Raw genomic sequence first — 26,906 nt, 5'->3', positions numbered from 1 at the left:
GTTTTGTTTTTGTAATTGTGTTATTATCGTGAAGTGATTGATATCCTTGTGAGTTTCATGTCTTCTCTTAAAACAAGACTTTAACTAATGTTCAAACATGTTCGGAGGATTACGTATACTCAACTTTGAGTTCATTAGTATACCGCTTAACAATTACCAGATGTGAAATTACGGTCAGCAAGCTCATCACACCTGTCACTGCACCGCAGGTGTCTGTGATTTCTGGCGTTCATATCGGCACGCGACGATAATTGCTTGTGAGTTGACGTGTTTGGTTTCCACGCACACCACAAATGTTCCAAGAAATGAGCTTGAATTTTGTTAAGAATTGCGTTTATACTATAGGGAAACATATTTTGTTAAAATCAAACCGATACTTTTTAGAATTCAGCGAGTTTTGTTTTCCCTACAAGCAAACCAAATTCATATCGCAAAGGTTTGCCAATAGAATATACCCATGATGTTGAAAATTTACTCTATGAATCTTGTCTGGGTAACTAATCTTTCATGGACAAGTTTTATCTATTTCGGACAATTATCCGAAAATCATAAATAGCAGTATCTTTAAGTGGATTTGCAACGTACCCATCGCTGTTTTTGGCAAGTAAGAATTCAAATTCTTCAGCATTTGTTTTACATCATGTACGAATTGCATTTTAAACTTGTATTGCTAGAAGTATTATTACCGAAATCAATATTGGTATGCAACAAACCATACCCTCAGAATAAAAGATATGATGCTAGTCGTTACATGTTATAAACGGCCCGTTATGATAGATCATTATTCAAATGTTATACATGTTATATAGGACCTGTTAAAATAGAACATTATTCAAATTTTACATGTTATATACCACCCGTTATACTAGAAAATTAGTAAGATGATACTCGTTTTATTTCGCCCGTTGTAATAGATTATTAGTAAGATGATACATATTGTATACGGCCCGATATGATAGAAAATTAGTAAGATGTATCATATTATATACGACCCGTTTTAATTGAAAATTATATGACCCTGGTTTCGGTAGCACTTGTTATTAACTTATTAACAAATATTACTCAAAAAGTTTATTCAGCACTTACATGATTTTTGTCTAATTCGTATTAATTACAGGCACGTGTTCACGTTTGTTTCTATATATTTCCTATATGGCGGCTCTGATCCCGTTAAACCTGTGACGTCACCACAGGTCAGAGGTCACCGAAACGAGGTCAACGGCTTTGGGCTTCAGATGTGTTTTCGAGAAAAATCGCATTTACTCCAATACTCAAGTCGCTATGAAAGTCGTACTTTCAACATTTTTAGTTTCATCCTAAATCACATTTTATAAGCTTAATATAGCAAATCGTTCCAGGTACACAGCGAAAAATCCACCCATTGTCTTCAATATGCACATGTTAATTCAAGAGAATATAAACGGAATCAAAAATTGTATTGTCAATCGTGATATAAATGAATGACATTCGCAGAAGCAAAGTTATAGTAAAATTCTTTATTGAATTTTCTCAGCTATTGTTTAGACTCAATTGTAGAAATACGAAATGTTATAAAGCACTGACACGCTATAAAGGACACACAATGTGTTCGCCTCTATACCTGAGCCTACCCTGATTGATATAAAAGAAATTATAACTACATTACTTATAATATTGAGCGTAAACTGATTTTTACCTTGACATTTTCCTTCGTGGCGGAAAACCTATGCATAGTTTCTATGTAAAAAACCCCCAGATACTAGGAACATTACCATTAAAGCCTTTCAATAACCAAGAGACCAATACACCTGATATTAGGCTACGAAGTTTTTGCAAATGAATGACAATGACATTGACTTTCATTTGAGGTCATATTGGTCAAATATGCTATATCTTTTAACGGTTTATTCTCAATAATCAAATGACTCAGATATCGAATCGCAACATGTTGCATTACTTTAATGATTGACCCTAATATATATTTAAAGTTGCAGAGGTCAAATAAATTACCTACACTCGAGGCCACAGGGGTGGAATATTCTGTAATCTTTATACGATTTCTTCTTTATATCGACGAAGTTTAATACTCGTATGTTTGTAGCTTGCTGGGATGAAGGACGATCATTTTTTTTAAATTAATGAGCTTGACCTTCATTCAAAGTCACAGGGGGTAAAATATGCTAAAACCGATGGAGTTCAGTAACCTGTTATTGAACCTTTAGCATGCTGGGCTTAAACACTACTAAATTTGTTCCAATAAATGACCTTGAAGTGCATTCAATGTTCACAGGGGCCAAACATACTCAAATTATTAAATAAATTGTCAATATCATATAAATCCAGGAGCTTGATATTGGGCATGTATCAGCCTAGTGTGATGGCTTCCAGGGCTAGGGTTGTTCAGATAAATGACCTTGATTTACATTCGAGGCCATAGAGGTTAAATATGCCATAATATTAAAACGGCTTCTTAACCAAGAGGGACAAAAGACATGTACATTGCCATTTATCATGTTCGTGTAAAATACTACCACATTTGTTTAAATGATTTTGACCTCCATTAAAGTTAACTGGGGTCAATTGTTTCTCAACAATATTAAACGAAAACTCTTTCAATAAACACAAGTCACTGGTACCCGATAATGGGCCAGTTGCTTGCTGCAGTTAATGACTACCAATATGTTCAAATGAATATTCATGATTTACATTAAAGGTTACATTGGTCAAATATGCGAAATTGTTAAATGTGTTTCCCTCATTGATCAAGGTGTCCAGAAACCTGGCATTATGCCTGTATCCTGCTGGGATAAAGGGTTTCCAAATTTGTGTTAAAGAATGAGCTTGACATATATTTTAGTTCACAGGTGTCAATTATGCTTGATTATTTAAACGACTAAGTGAAAGGGTTTACTTGTATTTGAATGATGTGGTTATCAGCTTAGTGTCCACATAAATGACCTAGGTCATCTTCATGGTTGCATAAGAGACAAATGAACAATACAAGTCGATTGTGCCTGTTGTTTAGTTCTTTGTATGTTTAGTGTTAGCTACTCTTTGGATAATTATACCACGCTTTGTTTTTGTTTACTATTTTTTTTGTAGATCCATATCGAATGTCCGGATTTTATCTCTATGTATCAAACAATACTTACACTACTTCCCAAGAACTGAAACGGGCCTACCTTTGTTACCATGACCATGGTCCTGGTCTCCCATCCTATATCCAGTCACTGTCGTGTCCTATCTTTGGTCAATATGTTATATTCTACAACAAGCGTCCTGCTGATTATGAACCAAGGAATGTTACGCATTATTCCGAGACGAATGCAATTATAGAGCTTTGCGAAGTGCAAGTGCTCGGAGGTATGTATCATGTTAACTGATGTTATAAATCTAACGTTATCAAGGTGGATTGATATAAAAAGTGATTCAAATTGTTCAACTCAGAGTATATACAATTATTAGTGTTTTTCGAAGTATTTTCAACTTGATTAATCAATCACATCTTTCTGAAGAAGATTAGCTTTGATGGCCACCAAAGCGATTATTAGTAAATCAGCTTTGTAAATATACCTTTATTGTTGTAAACAGGATCACTCGAGAACAAAATGTTATTCAAGAAAATGTCAAGTTGTGGTGACAAGATGCTCACAATCAGGGATTGTTGTAATGAGTAGTTTTTGTAATCTTTCACACTACATAAACACTCTGTTGCAAAAAAGGGGAATTAATTGGGAACTGGGTATCTGACTGCTTAATACGCTATGATTATATAGCATTTACAATAATTATATAGATTAGATATATATTTGAATTTCCTGTCGTAGTTGTACCGAGAGAAATAAATATATATATATATAATATATATAATTAAAAGTAAATAATGTCCTTGTGATGGATATACATAGTAATAATAATAAAATACAAACCAGAAAATCACAAGCGCTTTCACATGCTTTGAGAGCAAGCTCTTCATGTGTAATGAAAGGGTTTATTTGTAACGTCACAGTGTGTGCTATGGTTACGTCAAACCAACAGAGATTGATGACGTCATAAAAGACAATGACCAAAAGTACACATAAATACTAAGTTGATGACGTCAAAATAAAAAGATACACAATTACAAATTATGTAAAGGAAAACAACTGTTTTTACAGTAATATTGATTTGGAATCACACAGAACTACATGCATTAAGACTTGGTTTTAATAAATAAATAAATATATTTTCTTTTGATTTCCTTTCTATGGCATCTGAGCTAGACATTTGGTATATAGGTATTACCAAAGACAGTTAAACCTGGTTCTAAACTTGTCGCCTTTGATGTAGTAAGCTTGTATACCAATATACCCCATGCTTTGGAAATTGAGGCAATTAAGTTTTGGCTTAAAAAATATCCAGACAAAGTTGACACTAAATTTTCAGAAAAAAACTCATTATTGAATCTCTCAGAATTGTATTGGAGAGAAATATATATATTATTTTGATGCCAAGTATTATCAGTAAATAAATAAAAAATACGGCTATGGGAACCAAGGTTGCTCCTACGTATGCTACTTTAGTGTTGGGATATTTAGAAGAAATGTTTCTTGAAAGTATTTTTCAGAATGATGAAGAATTTGCTGATCTTTTAACAAGAAATTTTTGGAGATTTTTGGATGACTGTTTTGTAAGATGGCCTCCTGATAAGACCTTAATCGAATTTCACAACAAATTAAATAGTTTACATCAAGATATAAAATACACTTTTAGTCAAGTGAGAATACATTGCCATTTTTGGATGTTTTAGTAGAATTGAAAGACAACATTATTACTACTGATCTATATTGTAAACCAACAGATTCGCACAATTATTTTTAGTTTTATTCTAGTCATTCTAAACATACAAAACTCAATGTACCATTTAACCTTCCATCTAGATTAGTTACTATTGTAAGGGATACTAACAGATTAGAGGAACGACTTTCTGATTTAGTTGTGTTTTTGAAAAAAACAACATTACCCTACTGAGATAATTTTGAAAGGAATAAAGAAAGCTAAGGAAAAGGGACCTTTTACTTCCCATTTCGCAAGCCAAAAGAACACAGACATTTTACCTTTTGTTTCTACACACAATCCAAACAACTTAAATATTTTTCCAATCATTAGAAGTTGTGAGGATTTTCTTAAGAACAGTGACAAGATGAAAATGGTATAAGACAGAAATAAAATCACAAATTGCAAGCGACAACCAAGAAATTTGAAACATTTATTATTCCGTTCAAAATTTGATTCTGAACAGCAAATTCCATGTATATCTAAATGTGGTAGACCTAGATGTGGTACATGTAAAAGTATTATAGAATGTTCCAATTTTTCGTTCAAAACGGATTTAAATTTCAAATCAAAGCAAATATGAATTGTATATCTAAAAATGTTTGACTATGCTATGATTTGCATAAATTGTTCAGAATTTTACATTGGCCAGACGGGCAACGAGATTAGAAAACGTATTTCAGTAAATAGACAGCAAATAAGAACAGACAATCTAAGATTTTTAACAGTTAGTAAACATATGTACCAATGTTTTAAAAGTGAATTTTATGTTTTACCTATAAACCAAATGTCTAGCTCAGATGCTATAGAAAGGAAATCAAAAGAAAATATGTTTATTAATCTATTAAAACCAGGTCTCTCAAAGCATGTGAAAGCGCTTATGATTTTCTGCTTTGTGTTTTTTTTAATTATTATTATTACTATATATATATAGAATGTACTGGATCCTAATAAACAAATGTTGGATGCGTATTTTGTCGAATTTTCGAGGCAATCTGGCCCTTTATCAAGACACAGGTAAATTACATACGATCACATATAGACATAGAACATATTACATTTATTCAATTACATTAAAACGAACTAATTTTAGTCATTAATATGGGATTTGTCACCCGATACTGCTACCCCGCTGTTTGGGCCGAGATTTGCGATCGAAATGAACATACCGCGTAGAAAAAAACACATTCACTACATAGCACGCGCTGCCATCAAATCGATTCAACTCGCGATGTTATTTTATTAAACCTTTTAGTTATATTATTCATTAATTCATTTATTCATTTACTTTTTACCATCTGTACACCACCTAAGATGTTTTCTAATTAATCATAACAGGCCCTCGATTCCATGTTCTATGTCTATATGTGATCGTATGTCTATATGTGATCGTATGTAATTTACCTGTGTCTTGGTAAAGGGGCAGATTGCCTCGAAAATGCGACAATTTACTTGTCTGTACGTTTGTTATTACTACTTGACAATTATCTATTTCTAGTAATACGCATCCAACGAATATTTGTTTGTTAGGATCCAGTACCTATATTGGATTATACCGTCGTTATTACTAACTAGATCCTATATGTATATATATATATAACTGCTCAGAGGGATACTAATGCAAGATACATTTTGATGTTTATAGCTTAACTAACACGGTATCATAAGATATTGAAGATCAATATCATTTGTCCAAATTGACTTTTCATCTTATCAAAGAAGTATATCAATCATTATTGCAATTCGATTTATATCATTTGTTGTAAATTATCAACAATTTTTTTGTGACCTTTAATGACTTATATATTGATATTTGGCATACGTTTACAGCGTTATCACGAACCATATACGCACATTCATTATGCCACACAGTGTTTATGATAATAAACAACCTGGTGACAGATGTATAAATGAAAGGCTTACTGAATTGAGAGGAATTGAGGACCACACTGACCAATTATGCTAATTGACCTACTTAATGTATTCACTGTTAGCATACCTTCTTATGTGACAAATGTACCACATTGATAAGAATTGGTGACCATTTCTGACCTGTGACCCTGACCTATATGTTGACATTTGAAATAAATTTGCAGTTTGAAATGAAATTGAAAAGTATACCACATTCATGGTCTTCAGGGAATTACATATTGACATTGATTCTAAATCTGCTGTGTTATGATATGTACAAGTTTATCTAACACTTTTAACATTACAACATACAATGCATTTTGATTATTATGCAAAATCAAGTAATATTGCATGTTGTTAATCGAAATCGTTCAAGACGATATCTAAACGGTAGGTAGTCTCATTAACTAATATTGTTTAACTCTTTTGAAGTGTGAAATTAACTAACCAATAAAAACAAACCCGCTAAGATATTTACCAAAATATTCTAGATCCATTACATTGACATAATATTACCCACCAGGATGCCCTGTAGGATTTTTTGGACCAAGGTGCTCTAACGTGTGTAACTGTGCTTTGGGCTGCAATCCTGAGTCAGGCGTGTGTGACGTCAATACAGCCCAGTGTATGTCCGAATTAAACCCAACGAACTGTAATTCAGGTACACGTATTTATTACCAAGATAGTACCTCATTTATATTATTCTTTAATATTATGTACAAATAACACACAGAGGTTGATATTGCATACACATATCAGTTGATGGATAATACCGAATAATTGAAAACATTACCTCGTTCTGTACATACCGTGTAAAAGCCCAAAAGGGTAATGGGTGACGTATATAAATGATATATCAAAATTGCAAAATGCGTCTTGTTGTTAATGACGATAACATCATTATAAGGATGTAACATTTTCAAATGTTAGTAGTCCTATTTAATTTCTAACTGGAATCTTTTCATTCTAAAGAGTATTATACTGCATTACCGGATCATATGCAAAATATTTTGTTAACAAAATTGGTTATGTAATTGAAACATAGTTTTGGATACAAAATCTAAATAAATTACTTTGTTTCTGCGTTTAATGTTCTAGTGTGTTTGGCTGGCTGGAAGGGCGATTCATGTGATCAAGGTAACGTTTCAGTTGTTTAGACCACATATATGTAGCAAAAATATTATTGATTTTGAGGATGGACGATATTTTTACATGGACAATACGGAAATACTGACATATTTAGGTGATGTTTTCATATAATTGCATCGGTTAAACAGAAAATCTAGCTTAATGTGGTAAAAACTATCTTACGATAAAAACTCACTGTTTCGATACTGCAATGCAAATAATAATAAAAAAAATCAAATATTTCTCATAATAAGAATTCCGAAAAACCCGAAGAAATCCAAAAATAAAATGGTTTGATTTTATGGAGGGGGGGATTAATATTGGAATCGGGTTGTCTGTTCATCTGTCTGTCGGAAGAAACATATTGTCCGGATATCTCCTGAACCGACGGGCTGATTCCAATGAAATTTCAAATATATATGGGGCGATTTTGACGTGCTTGTATGCCGGTATGCTGGCGGAAAACGGCAAAATTACTTGGTTGTGTCCGGAATATGCGCGTGCAATTTCGGCTCGTACCGATCGGCGTTATTTTGCGCCGGTTTGGAAACACCGGCACATCGGCAAAAACAAGGCGATTTCTTCAACAGAAAGGTGAGATTAAGTGAAAAGTTATAGAATTCATTTTTTTTTTTGCATTTTGTCATATTTATTGAAATATTTGATTGTATCGAAATAGTCATAGCATACAATATACGTATACAGTGGCGTTCAGGAAGCTTGTGCACACGTTAGAGGCGTTAATGTTGAATTTTATGTTGTAAATCGTGGTAAATTGAATCCAGACACAACGTTCATTACTTACATGTGTAGATATCAGCTTATCTAAAATATTTTTGTTTTGTGAAATAGTTACAATAAAACATTGTATTGGTGTTTATCTATGTGATGCCAGGCTTGCTTTTGTTCAAAATATCAAAATAGTGTTGTATTGATAGTTTTCGTTATTCAATCTATGTAAAACCATATAAACTGTCTGATTTGAGCTTTTTCGCATTGTTTGTTTTAAATGTCTATCACATTTGTAGATGATGATCAACTTGATCTATACGTCCCTACAGTGAATACGGATCACGCATCTACAGCTGATTAGTGGACTACACGAGCAGAAACAAATCTCCTGAGCGTGTATGATGAGATGGAAGCACTAGGACATCAAGTCAATAACGTGTCGCTTTGATGAGAGGCATTTATTAAAGTACTTCTGTTGTTTCGTTATGTTAGCAGTATGGCGATACGGGGTAAGAAGCCATCTGCTTATGGGATATGCTCCGTCTCCAATGGGGTGGTAATGGCTTTGGTGACAGAGTTCGTCTCTTTAATAATCACAGCTGAGACTTGCGTAGTACTTTAGAATCGTGTACTATTCCTGACCACCCATTGTTTACGTTCATGTATTGCATGTCCTGTTTACATCACCTTGTAATATTACTGAATGAAATCTGTGGATTGGTTGATTGAGGTTCGATTGCAATATGACAGCCATATAAGCATCGATAATGTTTGGGAAATTATGCGCTCCTATCTCATCAACTTTGTTGGCTATTTCTTAGATTTCATTGTATGCTGAAAATCTAATAAATTTGTCCATAACGCGGTTATTGAGGACATTTATCACGGTTAAAAAAATGAATTCGGTTACACCAAACCTGTCGCGTATTTCAAGGACCGTCTCTTTGGATGCGAAATACCTGTTATCAAAATTGCTTTTCATGAGGACCTTCCGATCGACCTCCCTGGTAAAGTCTGCGTGCAATCGGGACATTCGAAACGTTTGAAGGTCTCTGGTAAATACTGATGCATTGTGGATTCAAACAATTTTCAGTCTTGTTACGCTTTTTCCTGGATCTGAAGAGACATACATACAATATTTTAGCTCACCTGGTCCAAAACACCAAAGTGAGCTTATACTATACCATGGGGTCCGCCGTCCGTCCGTCAGTCCGTCCGTCAACCATTACCTTGTGACCACAAAAGATGAGTAAACATCAACCAAATTTGATGAAACTTTGTATGCTGGCAGATGTTGTCAGGGATCACGGACGAGTTCGAAAATAGGAATTATTCAACCGTAACTTATATAATTATTGCCTTTTGTCATACTATCATTATTGGACCTTGTAAACACAAAAACTTTAGTATATATCAACCAATTTGATGAAACTTTTTATGCAGTCAGATATCGTCAAGATCACGGGAAAATAGGAATTATTTAACAGTAACTTTTAGAATTATTGCCCTTTGTAAAATATCATTATAAACAGGAATGACAAGATCTAATTAACCTGTAGTTTGAACATAATTGCTGGAAGAGACAGTTCAAAAGTAGGAAAAGATTTGAAATATATAATTTAAATTAAAGTATTTTGTCATAATATCATCACCACACTATTAAAACGTATTACCATTATCATCATCATCAACACTTTATGACGTCAATCTAGCAAATATAAGAGTTACAGTTGTAAAAACGTGATTCTTATGACAGTAGACTACTGAATTCAAATACAATTCCCCATTGTATTTGAGCAGATACATTGGTATTTTGTGTAATGAGCACTTAATAAACTCTTTTTTCCAATATGATTTCAAGACTTGACGGTTTGATTTGACATCAATAAAATAAATGTATGCATTCACCAAACTGCTTTACATTTCTGATTATTTTCTTCCTGTCGTCATATTCCTGAAATATGGGAATGGATATTGCATAAATACAATTGATTGTACCCCAGTGCAAAATCGTTAAAAACTGGCTTTCATGTGATAAAGTGAAAAGTTACTAGATTCTACATCAACTTATTTTACTCTTCTTTACAATACTTCCGCTATATAAACAACATGTTAGCTGTATATTAAGCATATGACATCGACAAGCATCTCCAAAGCAGTGTAAACATATCTTCTTCTTCACCTTCCTCACACAACTCCTCTATACAAACTTAGGAAACTACGATTGTCCAAATCTGGTCTATGTCGGCCATATTGCAAGTGAGCCGGAATGTACGTGCCAGCGGCAAGCTCAAAACCGTCATATAAATGATCATGTAAAGATGTGCTTGCAGCTTTTTTCCCTCAAAAAAAGCGTTGCTTTGGTAACTTGTCACTGTGAACAGGTTTTCTGATAATCATTTTGACCACACAATAAAATTTTGTGCACAATCCAATTTGACCCAAACTACTAGATGTTATTTGTAGTACCTTTAGAGTTAGGTTTTCATCCAAACCTGTATCAAAATATTATCTTATGTAGTCTGTTTTATTTTCTAAGGAGTATGATTTGCTGCAAATTATGAATCAAAATATTCAGAGAAAATATACTCCATGGATATTTAACATCAAATTAAAAACAAAAACGTCGAATTGTTTAGTCACATTTTTAGCCGTGATAGATTTCTTTTGCAAACGATATACCCTTTTACGGTCCTTTTGGACCAAAAATATCTTGTTATTAGTTGGGTCATTATGTAAACTTAATATGGTAAAAATTTGGGAATGATCTGGGTCAGGTAATTGGTAATCTAAAGGTCAAATTTCCAGATGATGTAATTTTAGTAACATCACGTAACAAATACTTTAAAAAATGAAAAAAAAAAGAAAAAAAAAAGAAAGAAAGTTGTGACCTCAAATAAAGTGATAAAGAATTCGCAGTAAATATGTTACGCAAATTCAAAGATGCAAAATGTCGAAATTTCGAGTCATATTGTTAGCTGTTTCAGATTCCCAAGGAAGTGAAAAACCTACTTCCGATTCTTGTGCACCAAAATCATTTTGAAACTTGTAGGCGCATAATGTTTTCTTGATTTATTGAAAATTTCAAGAAATTTAATGACAAGTGAATTTACATGTAAAACAATATTGTATACAGTATTTCGAAAAAGCCATATTCAAATACAATGTTATTGATACGCTGTTTTTGGAATTTATCTTTAGTTTCTGATTTTTCAAATGATGATATAAATATTTTGATGAAAATTTTAATATGGTGCACAAGAACCGGAAGTGGGTGTATCATGTATATATTTTCTTTATCCTTTCAGTATAGATCGCCATGGTCAATTGGTTTTCTGTGTATTGTGAACAGATTACCAAAACCTTACGATTATAGAGTCAATCAATCCCATAATTTATGATATCAAGTAAAACTGACGACCTGAATAGGAATTGTACACACCTTATCCATGTACATGTATGTCTCTTGTCAACCCGTCAGTTTGATTATATTCTATTTGGAACGGAGTAAATCGATCTTTTATATTACTCTTCTTTTATTCACATGACATCTTTTTTTTATCTCAACGTATTTTATTGCTAAACACCTTATATAAACATATTTATATGGAACATATCGTAAAGTAAGACATTGTTAAGGTTGGTTCTCTGATCTCTGAAGCACTTTATGCCACAAATGATTTGGAATTCGCAAATAGATCGATGATGCAACTTTGCGGTCATATAATGACACATTTTTAGCAAATAACAATATTCAGATGTTACAGAAGTATGGTTTTTACTCAAATCTCAATTTTTGACATATATATATACTTCATTAAAAACCCGATCTTGTTTAGGTCGAAACATAACAATTTGCGCCATAGATCTTTATACAAAAGGTATTTACAATGCTTTTCCTTAAAACTGATGAATATCTCACATTTGATCATATACATACACTGTATTTCTGATGAACTTATCATATACAAATGTAATGTTATCTGTACAGTCAGTATAGGCTACACTGATAACAGGCCTTCTGTTACCCAGTTTATATCACATTTACACAAGTTTGGTACCTTGTGTATTACATAGGTTGACCCCTGAGAACAATGTACATTGTTATAAAAGCAAAATCACTTCAAAATACTAAAAATTCTAATAATTTGTAAACTGTTTTGGTACAAGATAGATTAGATGAACATTTTGTAAGGGAAATAAAACCTAACGATCGATATACCTAATCATTATGAACAAAAGTGTGCCACCTTGAAGTTGTAATAAAAGATTTTGTTTGATATTTTGTCAGTTTGTGATGAACGTAAATTCGGACAAGGCTGTAACCAGACCTGTCACTGTGCTACGTCTGACTGTAGTAAACAAAATGGAACGTGTATCAGTCCAGGGTGCTCCTCTGGCTGGCAGGGGGTTGCTTGTGATAACGGTAATTATTCTGCTGTTGTTTTTGTAGGTAAATGTACATTATATCATAAAGTTACATTTCGATTAAGAAATGTAAATAGTCCAATACTTGTGCCATTTCAATATATTCAATATCTGGGTAAGGCGTGTAAGATATTGTTAAGATATTTTTACGTTAATGATCGTACTGATTTCACCTCTTATTATACTATAGTTACACCGACTTTGATCTCATCCAAAACTCCTAATGAAAACCTTTGTTAGTTGTTCTCATGTAAAATCACAAACGTGACTCAATTCTTGTGTTTTGTACTTTGTAATATACAACTATTATTTGTTTGCAAAAGCTTGTGACCACGGGAAATATGGACAAGGCTGTAACAAGGACTGTCATTGTGCTAAATCAGACTGTAACAAACCAACAGGAACATGTACATCGCCAGGATGTTACGCTGGCTGGAAAGGCGATACATGTGGTGAAGGTAGTGTCAATCATAAAGAGTTAAAAACCAAACATATTTAACAATCGTTAAAAAAATATGAAAATGTTTATAACGGACAATTATGCAGACATGCATGCAATATTGACAATATGAAATTTTCTGAATTTCTTGTGAGTCTTCTTTCCATATATTTTCAGTCTAAGATAACCGCACAGGTACATTCGAACAAGGCCGTAGTAGACCTGTAAATGTGCAAAATTTGTTCGTACAAACAAAATGGAAGTTGAATAACTCAAGGGAGTTACTTTTTCTGACAGGGCGATGTTTGTTTTAAAGGTGGTTTTTGTTTAGAAATAGCCCCAATGAAAATAAAATACGATATGTCAAGTTACTGTTATATCTGATATACGTGTTAATAGCAGCACCGAAAATATTTTTTTATTAGTTGGCTTATTATGTAAACTTATTATGGTAAAAATTTGGGAATAATCTGGGATAGGTAAATTTGTAATTTTAAGGTCAAACAAGATGCTCTAATTTGTGTAACATCGCATAAAGATTGGATATCATTACTTCAAGTCAAAAACATTTTATGTGGTTGAATGAACTTATTGTCTAAAACGTATGATTTAGTGCTAATTATGACCTCGAATAAAGATATAAAAACTACGCAATAGATATGTAACACAAATTCAAAGACACACAATGTCGAAATTTTGAGTCATATTTTTAGCTGGTTCATATTTCCAGGAAAGTGATAAACCTACTTCCGGTTCTTGTGCACCAAAATATTTTGCATCTTTTTGGCACATAAAGTTTTCCTGATTTATTGAAAATTTCAAGAAATTTTATGAGAAGTGAATTTGTATATAAAACAATATATGCAAAGTGTCAGTATCTCGAATTCGCCATGTTCAAATACAATGTTATTGATACGGCTGTTTTTGAAATGTATCTATAGTTTCTGATTTTTCAAATGATGATATAAATATTTTGATGAAACTTTTGATATGGTGTACCAAACGCGGAGGTATATCATTAACATCTTTTCTTTATCCTTTCCGCATAGATAACCATGGTCATTTGGTTTTCTGTGAACTGTGAACGGATTACGAAAACCTTACGTTTATATAGTCAATTATTTTAGTATACTTTCCCTATTTATAACAAAAAACAAACAATGAATTTGGATTTAAATGACCGCAGCCTCATTTAATATGAAACGTATACAGCCTCAGAATATGGCGAGCAGGCTTATCAATTTATGAATTTAGTATGACAATGGCCGCAGCCAAAACTTAGTATTACAATTGCATGCAAAGGCAACGACACATGTTAAATGTCTACCCGCAGGTACCCGGACATAAAGCGCCTTGCCTTCTGACCTAGCAGATTTTGCCAGCACTTGTAAAAAACCTGTATGGTACATAAATGTATATGTATATATATATCTTATTTCTGTACTCACAAACATACAAACAAAAACAAACATAGATGTTCATACACATGGCACATGGACACACACCACCTCGCACACATACTTACGCTTGCAAACATACATACACATACACTTTCAAACACACGCTTACATACATAATTAATTTGTACATGTAAACAAAGATAAAAAACAGAGAAAAGAAGGGAAAGAGAAAGGAGAGGGGGAGGGAGATCCAAAAATAGTGATGTAGATATCAAAGTAAAATAATTTAATTCGAAAACTGCTTTACGAAAATTGAACATAGATTCGACACTGCCATGAAGAAAATATTCAGTATAGCTCTAATAATGGCATCCGTTTCTTCCAATTATTTTCAAAAATCATTTTTTGTGTACATTATTCCCTTCGTTGATATATTTTTGAACAGTAAAATGATCCTTGATATCATTAACAAGAGCTGTTAGATTTAAAGCTTTGTTGAAGCATCTTTTTTTTTTTATATATATAGTATTTAATTATGATAATGATTTCATTATCAACAGGGTTGGCATATGAAGATAATAAATACATGTAGAAAAAGCAATAAACAATATATCAACTAAGTTTTCAAATTCCTGTAATAATTCTTGTACACATACACATTCCCAGAGCAAATGCGTTACTTTCTCTGGTTCACTATCACAGAATGAACATAAAGGACTTGCACTTATATGTGTTTAAAATGGAAAAGCATTTGTGACTAGAATATCGTGAATAATTCTCAGTTGAAACCATTGTAACTTTGAACTGCGGGAAACATTAAACGGAATTTTATAGATTTTTTCCCAATTTGTCTTCATTCAAGTAGAAGTGTTGTTCCTGCCATTTCCTAACTCCGGTTGGTATTTCCTAACTCCGCCATAGATATTTATACAAGCGGTATTTACAATGCTTTTCCTTAAAACTGATGAATATCTCACATTTGATCATATACATACACTGTATTTCTGATGAACTTATCATATACAACTGTAATGTTATCTGTACAGTCAGTATAGGCTACACTGATAACAGGCCTTCTGTTACCCAGTTTATATCACATTTACACAAGTTTGGTACCTTGTGTATTACATAGGTTGACCCCTGAGAACAATGTACATTGTTATAAAAGCAAAATCACTTCAAAATACTAAAAATTCTAATAATTTGTAAACTGTTTTGGTACAAGATAGATTAGATGAACATTTTGTAAGGGAAATAAAACCTAACGATCGATATACCTAATCATTATGAACAAAAGTGTGCCACCTTGAAGTTGTAATAAAAGATTTTGTTTGATATTTTGTCAGTTTGTGATGAACGTAAATTCGGACAAGGCTGTAACCAGACCTGTCACTGTGCTACGTCTGACTGTAGTAAACAAAATGGAACGTGTATCAGTCCAGGGTGCTCCTCTGGCTGGCAGGGGGTTGCTTGTGATAACGGTAATTATTCTGCTGTTGTTTTTGTAGGTAAATGTACATTATATCATAAAGTTACATTTCGATTAAGAAATGTAAATAGTCCAATACTTGTGCCATTTCAATATATTCAATATCTGGGTAAGGCGTGTAAGATATTGTTAAGATATTTTTACGTTAATGATCGTACTGATTTCACCTCTTATTATACTATAGTTACACCGACTTTGATCTCATCCAAAACTCCTAATGAAAACCTTTGTTAGTTGTTCTCATGTAAAATCACAAACGTGACTCAATTCTTGTGTTTTGTACTTTGTAATATACAACTATTATTTGTTTGCAAAAGCTTGTGACCACGGGAAATATGGACAAGGCTGTAACAAGGACTGTCATTGTGCTAAATCAGACTGTAACAAACCAACAGGAACATGTACATCGCCAGGATGTTACGCTGGCTGGAAAGGCGATACATGTGGTGAAGGTAGTGTCAATCATAAAGAGTTAAAAACCAAACATATTTAATAAATCGTTAAAAAATATGAAAATGTTTATAACGGACAATTATGCAGACATGCATGCAATATTGACAATATGAAATTTTCTGAATTTCTTGTGAGTCTTCTTTCCATATATTTTCAGTCTAAGATAACCGCACAGGTACATTCGAACAAGGCCGTAGTAGACCTGTAAATGTGCAAAATTTGTTCGTACAAACAAAATGGAAGTTGAATAACTCAAGGGAGTTACTTTTTCTGACAGGGCGATGTTTGTTTTAAAGGTGGTTTTTGTTTAGAAATAGCCCCAATGAAAATAAAATACGATATGTCAAGTTACTGTTATATCTGATATACGTGTTAATAGCAGCACCGAAAATATTTTTTTATTAGTTGGCTTATTATGTAAACTTATTATGGTAAAAATTTGGGAATAATCTGGGATAGGTAAATTTGTAATTTTAAGGTCAAACAAGATGCTCTAATTTGTGTAACATCGCATAAAGATTGGATATCATTACTTCAAGTCAAAAACATTTTATGTGGTTGAATGAACTTATTGTCTAAAACGTATGATTTAGTGCTAATTATGACCTCGAATAAAGATATAAAAACTACGCAATAGATATGTAACACAAATTCAAAGACACACAATGTCGAAATTTTGAGTCATATTTTTAGCTGGTTCATATTTCCAGGAAAGTGATAAACCTACTTCCGGTTCTTGTGCACCAAAATATTTTGCATCTTTTTGGCACATAAAGTTTTCCTGATTTATTGAAAATTTCAAGAAATTTTATGAGAAGTGAATTTGTATATAAAACAATATATGCAAAGTGTCAGTATCTCGAATTCGCCATGTTCAAATACAATGTTATTGATACGGCTGTTTTTGAAATGTATCTATAGTTTCTGATTTTTCAAATGATGATATAAATATTTTGATGAAACTTTTGATATGGTGTACCAAACGCGGAGGTATATCATTAACATCTTTTCTTTATCCTTTCCGCATAGATAACCATGGTCATTTGGTTTTCTGTGAACTGTGAACGGATTACGAAAACCTTACGTTTATATAGTCAATTATTTTAGTATACTTTCCCTATTTATAACAAAAAACAAACAATGAATTTGGATTTAAATGACCGCAGCCTCATTTAATATGAAACGTATACAGCCTCAGAATATGGCGAGCAGGCTTATCAATTTATGAATTTAGTATGACAATGGCCGCAGCCAAAACTTAGTATTACAATTGCATGCAAAGGCAACGACACATGTTAAATGTCTACCCGCAGGTACCCGGACATAAAGCGCCTTGCCTTCTGACCTAGCAGATTTTGCCAGCACTTGTAAAAAACCTGTATGGTACATAAATGTATATGTATATATATATCTTATTTCTGTACTCACAAACATACAAACAAAAACAAACATAGATGTTCATACACATGGCACATGGACACACACCACCTCGCACACATACTTACGCTTGCAAACATACATACACATACACTTTCAAACACACGCTTACATACATAATTAATTTGTACATGTAAACAAAGATAAAAAACAGAGAAAAGAAGGGAAAGAGAAAGGAGAGGGGGAGGGAGATCCAAAAATAGTGATGTAGATATCAAAGTAAAATAATTTAATTCGAAAACTGCTTTACGAAAATTGAACATAGATTCGACACTGCCATGAAGAAAATATTCAGTATAGCTCTAATAATGGCATCCGTTTCTTCCAATTATTTTCAAAAATCATTTTTTGTGTACATTATTCCCTTCGTTGATATATTTTTGAACAGTAAAATGATCCTTGATATCATTAACAAGAGCTGTTAGATTTAAAGCTTTGTTGAAGCATCTTTTTTTTTTTATATATATAGTATTTAATTATGATAATGATTTCATTATCAACAGGGTTGGCATATGAAGATAATAAATACATGTAGAAAAAGCAATAAACAATATATCAACTAAGTTTTCAAATTCCTGTAATAATTCTTGTACACATACACATTCCCAGAGCAAATGCGTTACTTTCTCTGGTTCACTATCACAGAATGAACATAAAGGACTTGCACTTATATGTGTTTAAAATGGAAAAGCATTTGTGACTAGAATATCGTGAATAATTCTCAGTTGAAACCATTGTAACTTTGAACTGCGGGAAACATTAAACGGAATTTTATAGATTTTTTCCCAATTTGTCTTCATTCAAGTAGAAGTGTTGTTCCTGCCATTTCCTAACTCCGGTTGGTATTTCCTAACTCCGCCATAGATATTTATACAAGCGGTATTTACAATGCTTTTCCTTAAAACTGATGAATATCTCACATTTGATCATATACATACACTGTATTTCTGATGAACTTATCATATACAACTGTAATGTTATCTGTACAGTCAGTATAGGCTACACTGATAACAGGCCTTCTGTTACCCAGTTTATATCACATTTACACAAGTTTGGTACCTTGTGTATTACATAGGTTGACCCCTGAGAACAATGTACATTGTTATAAAAGCAAAATCACTTCAAAATACTAAAAATTCTAATAATTTGTAAACTGTTTTGGTACAAGATAGATTAGATGAACATTTTGTAAGGGAAATAAAACCTAACGATCGATATACCTAATCATTATGAACAAAAGTGTGCCACCTTGAAGTTGTAATAAAAGATTTTGTTTGATATTTTGTCAGTTTGTGATGAACGTAAATTCGGACAAGGCTGTAACCAGACCTGTCACTGTGCTACGTCTGACTGTAGTAAACAAAATGGAACGTGTATCAGTCCAGGGTGCTCCTCTGGCTGGCAGGGGGTTGCTTGTGATAACGGTAATTATTCTGCTGTTGTTTTTGTAGGTAAATGTACATTATATCATAAAGTTACATTTCGATTAAGAAATGTAAATAGTCCAATACTTGTGCCATTTCAATATATTCAATATCTGGGTAAGGCGTGTAAGATATTGTTAAGATATTTTTACGTTAATGATCGTACTGATTTCACCTCTTATTATACTATAGTTACACCGACTTTGATCTCATCCAAAACTCCTAATGAAAACCTTTGTTAGTTGTTCTCATGTAAAATCACAAACGTGACTCAATTCTTGTGTTTTGTACTTTGTAATATACAACTATTATTTGTTTGCAAAAGCTTGTGACCACGGGAAATATGGACAAGGCTGTAACAAGGACTGTCATTGTGCTAAATCAGACTGTAACAAACCAACAGGAACATGTACATCGCCAGGATGTTACGCTGGCTGGAAAGGCGATACATGTGGTGAAGGTAGTGTCAATCATAAAGAGTTAAAAACCAAACATATTTAATAAATCGTTAAAAAATATGAAAATGTTTATAACGGACAATTATGCAGACATGCATGCAATATTGACAATATGAAATTTTCTGAATTTCTTGTGAGTCTTCTTTCCATATATTTTCAGTCTAAGATAACCGCACAGGTACATTCGAACAAGGCCGTAGTAGACCTGTAAATGTGCAAAATTTGTTCGTACAAACAAAATGGAAGTTGAATAACTCAAGGGAGTTACTTTTTCTGACAGGGCGATGTTTGTTTTAAAGGTGGTTTTTGTTTAGAAATAGCCCCAATGAAAATAAAATACGATATGTCAAGTTACTGTTATATCTGATATACGTGTTAATAGCAGCACCGAAAATATTTTTTTATTAGTTGGCTTATTATGTAAACTTATTATGGTAAAAATTTGGGAATAATCTGGGATAGGTAAATTTGTAATTTTAAGGTCAAACAAGATGCTCTAATTTGTGTAACATCGCATAAAGATTGGATATCATTACTTCAAGTCAAAAACATTTTATGTGGTTGAATGAACTTATTGTCTAAAACGTATGATTTAGTGCTAATTATGACCTCGAATAAAGATATAAAAACTACGCAATAGATATGTAACACAAATTCAAAGACACACAATGTCGAAATTTTGAGTCATATTTTTAGCTGGTTCATATTTCCAGGAAAGTGATAAACCTACTTCCGGTTCTTGTGCACCAAAATATTTTGCATCTTTTTGGCACATAAAGTTTTCCTGATTTATTGAAAATTTCAAGAAATTTTATGAGAAGTGAATTTGTATATAAAACAATATATGCAAAGTGTCAGTATCTCGAATTCGCCATGTTCAAATACAATGTTATTGATACGGCTGTTTTTGAAATGTATCTATAGTTTCTGATTTTTCAAATGATGATATAAATATTTTGATGAAACTTTTGATATGGTGTACCAAACGCGGAGGTATATCATTAACATCTTTTCTTTATCCTTTCCGCATAGATAACCATGGTCATTTGGTTTTCTGTGAACTGTGAACGGATTACGAAAACCTTACGTTTATATAGTCAATTATTTTAGTATACTTTCCCTATTTATAACAAAAAACAAACAATGAATTTGGATTTAAATGACCGCAGCCTCATTTAATATGAAACGTATACAGCCTCAGAATATGGCGAGCAGGCTTATCAATTTATGAATTTAGTATGACAATGGCCGCAGCCAAAACTTAGTATTACAATTGCATGCAAAGGCAACGACACATGTTAAATGTCTACCCGCAGGTACCCGGACATAAAGCGCCTTGCCTTCTGACCTAGCAGATTTTGCCAGCACTTGTAAAAAACCTGTATGGTACATAAATGTATATGTATATATATATCTTATTTCTGTACTCACAAACATACAAACAAAAACAAACATAGATGTTCATACACATGGCACATGGACACACACCACCTCGCACACATACTTACGCTTGCAAACATACATACACATACACTTTCAAACACACGCTTACATACATAATTAATTTGTACATGTAAACAAAGATAAAAAACAGAGAAAAGAAGGGAAAGAGAAAGGAGAGGGGGAGGGAGATCCAAAAATAGTGATGTAGATATCAAAGTAAAATAATTTAATTCGAAAACTGCTTTACGAAAATTGAACATAGATTCGACACTGCCATGAAGAAAATATTCAGTATAGCTCTAATAATGGCATCCGTTTCTTCCAATTATTTTCAAAAATCATTTTTTGTGTACATTATTCCCTTCGTTGATATATTTTTGAACAGTAAAATGATCCTTGATATCATTAACAAGAGCTGTTAGATTTAAAGCTTTGTTGAAGCATCTTTTTTTTTATATATATAGTATTTAATTATGATAATGATTTCATTATCAACAGGGTTGGCATATGAAGATAATAAATACATGTAGAAAAAGCAATAAACAATATATCAACTAAGTTTTCAAATTCCTGTAATAATTCTTGTACACATACACATTCCCAGAGCAAATGCGTTACTTTCTCTGGTTCACTATCACAGAATGAACATAAAGGACTTGCACTTATATGTGTTTAAAATGGAAAAGCATTTGTGACTAGAATATCGTGAATAATTCTCAGTTGAAACCATTGTAACTTTGAACTGCGGGAAACATTAAACGGAATTTTATAGATTTTTTCCCAATTTGTCTTCATTCAAGTAGAAGTGTTGTTCCTGCCATTTCCTAACTCCGGTTGGTATTTCCTAACTCCGCCATAGATATTTATACAAGCGGTATTTACAATGCTTTTCCTTAAAACTGATGAATATCTCACATTTGATCATATACATACACTGTATTTCTGATGAACTTATCATATACAACTGTAATGTTATCTGTACAGTCAGTATAGGCTACACTGATAACAGGCCTTCTGTTACCCAGTTTATATCACATTTACACAAGTTTGGTACCTTGTGTATTACATAGGTTGACCCCTGAGAACAATGTACATTGTTATAAAAGCAAAATCACTTCAAAATACTAAAAATTCTAATAATTTGTAAACTGTTTTGGTACAAGATAGATTAGATGAACATTTTGTAAGGGAAATAAAACCTAACGATCGATATACCTAATCATTATGAACAAAAGTGTGCCACCTTGAAGTTGTAATAAAAGATTTTGTTTGATATTTTGTCAGTTTGTGATGAACGTAAATTCGGACAAGGCTGTAACCAGACCTGTCACTGTGCTACGTCTGACTGTAGTAAACAAAATGGAACGTGTATCAGTCCAGGGTGCTCCTCTGGCTGGCAGGGGGTTGCTTGTGATAACGGTAATTATTCTGCTGTTGTTTTTGTAGGTAAATGTACATTATATCATAAAGTTACATTTCGATTAAGAAATGTAAATAGTCCAATACTTGTGCCATTTCAATATATTCAATATCTGGGTAAGGCGTGTAAGATATTGTTAAGATATTTTTACGTTAATGATCGTACTGATTTCACCTCTTATTATACTATAGTTACACCGACTTTGATCTCATCCAAAACTCCTAATGAAAACCTTTGTTAGTTGTTCTCATGTAAAATCACAAACGTGACTCAATTCTTGTGTTTTGTACTTTGTAATATACAACTATTATTTGTTTGCAAAAGCTTGTGACCACGGGAAATATGGACAAGGCTGTAACAAGGACTGTCATTGTGCTAAATCAGACTGTAACAAACCAACAGGAACATGTACATCGCCAGGATGTTACGCTGGCTGGAAAGGCGATACATGTGGTGAAGGTAGTGTCAATCATAAAGAGTTAAAAACCAAACATATTTAATAAATCGTTAAAAAATATGAAAATGTTTATAACGGACAATTATGCAGACATGCATGCAATATTGACAATATGAAATTTTCTGAATTTCTTGTGAGTCTTCTTTCCATATATTTTCAGTCTAAGATAACCGCACAGGTACATTCGAACAAGGCCGTAGTAGACCTGTAAATGTGCAAAATTTGTTCGTACAAACAAAATGGAAGTTGAATAACTCAAGGGAGTTACTTTTTCTGACAGGGCGATGTTTGTTTTAAAGGTGGTTTTTGTTTAGAAATAGCCCCAATGAAAATAAAATACGATATGTCAAGTTACTGTTATATCTGATATACGTGTTAATAGCAGCACCGAAAATATTTTTTTATTAGTTGGCTTATTATGTAAACTTATTATGGTAAAAATTTGGGAATAATCTGGGATAGGTAAATTTGTAATTTTAAGGTCAAACAAGATGCTCTAATTTGTGTAACATCGCATAAAGATTGGATATCATTACTTCAAGTCAAAAACATTTTATGTGGTTGAATGAACTTATTGTCTAAAACGTATGATTTAGTGCTAATTATGACCTCGAATAAAGATATAAAAACTACGCAATAGATATGTAACACAAATTCAAAGACACACAATGTCGAAATTTTGAGTCATATTTTTAGCTGGTTCATATTTCCAGGAAAGTGATAAACCTACTTCCGGTTCTTGTGCACCAAAATATTTTGCATCTTTTTGGCACATAAAGTTTTCCTGATTTATTGAAAATTTCAAGAAATTTTATGAGAAGTGAATTTGTATATAAAACAATATATGCAAAGTGTCAGTATCTCGAATTCGCCATGTTCAAATACAATGTTATTGATACGGCTGTTTTTGAAATGTATCTATAGTTTCTGATTTTTCAAATGATGATATAAATATTTTGATGAAACTTTTGATATGGTGTACCAAACGCGGAGGTATATCATTAACATCTTTTCTTTATCCTTTCCGCATAGATAACCATGGTCATTTGGTTTTCTGTGAACTGTGAACGGATTACGAAAACCTTACGTTTATATAGTCAATTATTTTAGTATACTTTCCCTATTTATAACAAAAAACAAACAATGAATTTGGATTTAAATGACCGCAGCCTCATTTAATATGAAACGTATACAGCCTCAGAATATGGCGAGCAGGCTTATCAATTTATGAATTTAGTATGACAATGGCCGCAGCCAAAACTTAGTATTACAATTGCATGCAAAGGCAACGACACATGTTAAATGTCTACCCGCAGGTACCCGGACATAAAGCGCCTTGCCTTCTGACCTAGCAGATTTTGCCAGCACTTGTAAAAAACCTGTATGGTACATAAATGTATATGTATATATATATCTTATTTCTGTACTCACAAACATACAAACAAAAACAAACATAGATGTTCATACACATGGCACATGGACACACACCACCTCGCACACATACTTACGCTTGCAAACATACATACACATACACTTTCAAACACACGCTTACATACATAATTAATTTGTACATGTAAACAAAGATAAAAAACAGAGAAAAGAAGGGAAAGAGAAAGGAGAGGGGGAGGGAGATCCAAAAATAGTGATGTAGATATCAAAGTAAAATAATTTAATTCGAAAACTGCTTTACGAAAATTGAACATAGATTCGACACTGCCATGAAGAAAATATTCAGTATAGCTCTAATAATGGCATCCGTTTCTTCCAATTATTTTCAAAAATCATTTTTTGTGTACATTATTCCCTTCGTTGATATATTTTTGAACAGTAAAATGATCCTTGATATCATTAACAAGAGCTGTTAGATTTAAAGCTTTGTTGAAGCATCTTTTTTTTTTATATATATAGTATTTAATTATGATAATGATTTCATTATCAACAGGGTTGGCATATGAAGATAATAAATACATGTAGAAAAAGCAATAAACAATATATCAACTAAGTTTTCAAATTCCTGTAATAATTCTTGTACACATACACATTCCCAGAGCAAATGCGTTACTTTCTCTGGTTCACTATCACAGAATGAACATAAAGGACTTGCACTTATATGTGTTTAAAATGGAAAAGCATTTGTGACTAGAATATCGTGAATAATTCTCAGTTGAAACCATTGTAACTTTGAACTGCGGGAAACATTAAACGGAATTTTATAGATTTTTTCCCAATTTGTCTTCATTCAAGTAGAAGTGTTGTTCCTGCCATTTCCTAACTCCGGTTGGTATTTCCTAACTCCGCCATAGATATTTATACAAGCGGTATTTACAATGCTTTTCCTTAAAACTGATGAATATCTCACATTTGATCATATACATACACTGTATTTCTGATGAACTTATCATATACAACTGTAATGTTATCTGTACAGTCAGTATAGGCTACACTGATAACAGGCCTTCTGTTACCCAGTTTATATCACATTTACACAAGTTTGGTACCTTGTGTATTACATAGGTTGACCCCTGAGAACAATGTACATTGTTATAAAAGCAAAATCACTTCAAAATACTAAAAATTCTAATAATTTGTAAACTGTTTTGGTACAAGATAGATTAGATGAACATTTTGTAAGGGAAATAAAACCTAACGATCGATATACCTAATCATTATGAACAAAAGTGTGCCACCTTGAAGTTGTAATAAAAGATTTTGTTTGATATTTTGTCAGTTTGTGATGAACGTAAATTCGGACAAGGCTGTAACCAGACCTGTCACTGTGCTACGTCTGACTGTAGTAAACAAAATGGAACGTGTATCAGTCCAGGGTGCTCCTCTGGCTGGCAGGGGGTTGCTTGTGATAACGGTAATTATTCTGCTGTTGTTTTTGTAGGTAAATGTACATTATATCATAAAGTTACATTTCGATTAAGAAATGTAAATAGTCCAATACTTGTGCCATTTCAATATATTCAATATCTGGGTAAGGCGTGTAAGATATTGTTAAGATATTTTTACGTTAATGATCGTACTGATTTCACCTCTTATTATACTATAGTTACACCGACTTTGATCTCATCCAAAACTCCTAATGAAAACCTTTGTTAGTTGTTCTCATGTAAAATCACAAACGTGACTCAATTCTTGTGTTTTGTACTTTGTAATATACAACTATTATTTGTTTGCAAAAGCTTGTGACCACGGGAAATATGGACAAGGCTGTAACAAGGACTGTCATTGTGCTAAATCAGACTGTAACAAACAAACAGGAACATGTACATCGCCAGGATGTTACGCTGGCTGGAAAGGCGATACATGTGGTGAAGGTAATGTCAATCATAAAGAGTTAAAAACCAAACATATTTAATAAATCGTTAAAAAATATGAAAATGTTTATAACGGACAATTATGCAGACATGCATGCAATATTGACAATATGAAATTTTCTGAATTTCTTGTGAGTCTTCTTTCCATATATTTTCAGTCTAAGATAACC

The 26,906-nt window shown here is 32.7% G+C and overlaps 1 protein-coding gene across 1 annotated transcript in view; it reads left to right on the top strand.

Annotated features, from left to right (window-relative positions):
* LOC117326446 (multiple epidermal growth factor-like domains protein 10) overlaps nucleotides 1-26,906 on the top strand; it is a 52,873-nt gene that overhangs the window by 15,188 nt on the left and 10,779 nt on the right. The window contains exons 6-15 of the mRNA XM_033883195.1: nucleotides 12,857-12,991; nucleotides 13,317-13,451; nucleotides 16,179-16,313; nucleotides 16,639-16,773; nucleotides 19,501-19,635; nucleotides 19,961-20,095; nucleotides 22,821-22,955; nucleotides 23,281-23,415; nucleotides 26,142-26,276; nucleotides 26,602-26,736. Of these exons, the coding sequence (XP_033739086.1) occupies nucleotides 12,857-12,991; nucleotides 13,317-13,451; nucleotides 16,179-16,313; nucleotides 16,639-16,773; nucleotides 19,501-19,635; nucleotides 19,961-20,095; nucleotides 22,821-22,955; nucleotides 23,281-23,415; nucleotides 26,142-26,276; nucleotides 26,602-26,736 (1,350 nt within the window). The remainder of the gene's footprint in view (nucleotides 1-12,856; nucleotides 12,992-13,316; nucleotides 13,452-16,178; nucleotides 16,314-16,638; nucleotides 16,774-19,500; nucleotides 19,636-19,960; nucleotides 20,096-22,820; nucleotides 22,956-23,280; nucleotides 23,416-26,141; nucleotides 26,277-26,601; nucleotides 26,737-26,906) is intronic.

This window comes from Pecten maximus, chromosome 4 (genome assembly GCF_902652985.1).
Source record: "Pecten maximus chromosome 4, xPecMax1.1, whole genome shotgun sequence".
NCBI classification, from domain to species: Eukaryota; Metazoa; Mollusca; class Bivalvia; order Pectinida; family Pectinidae; genus Pecten; species Pecten maximus.
The sequence above is the reverse complement of the archived record's forward strand: the minus strand, read 5'-3'. Positions and strand labels throughout refer to the sequence as shown.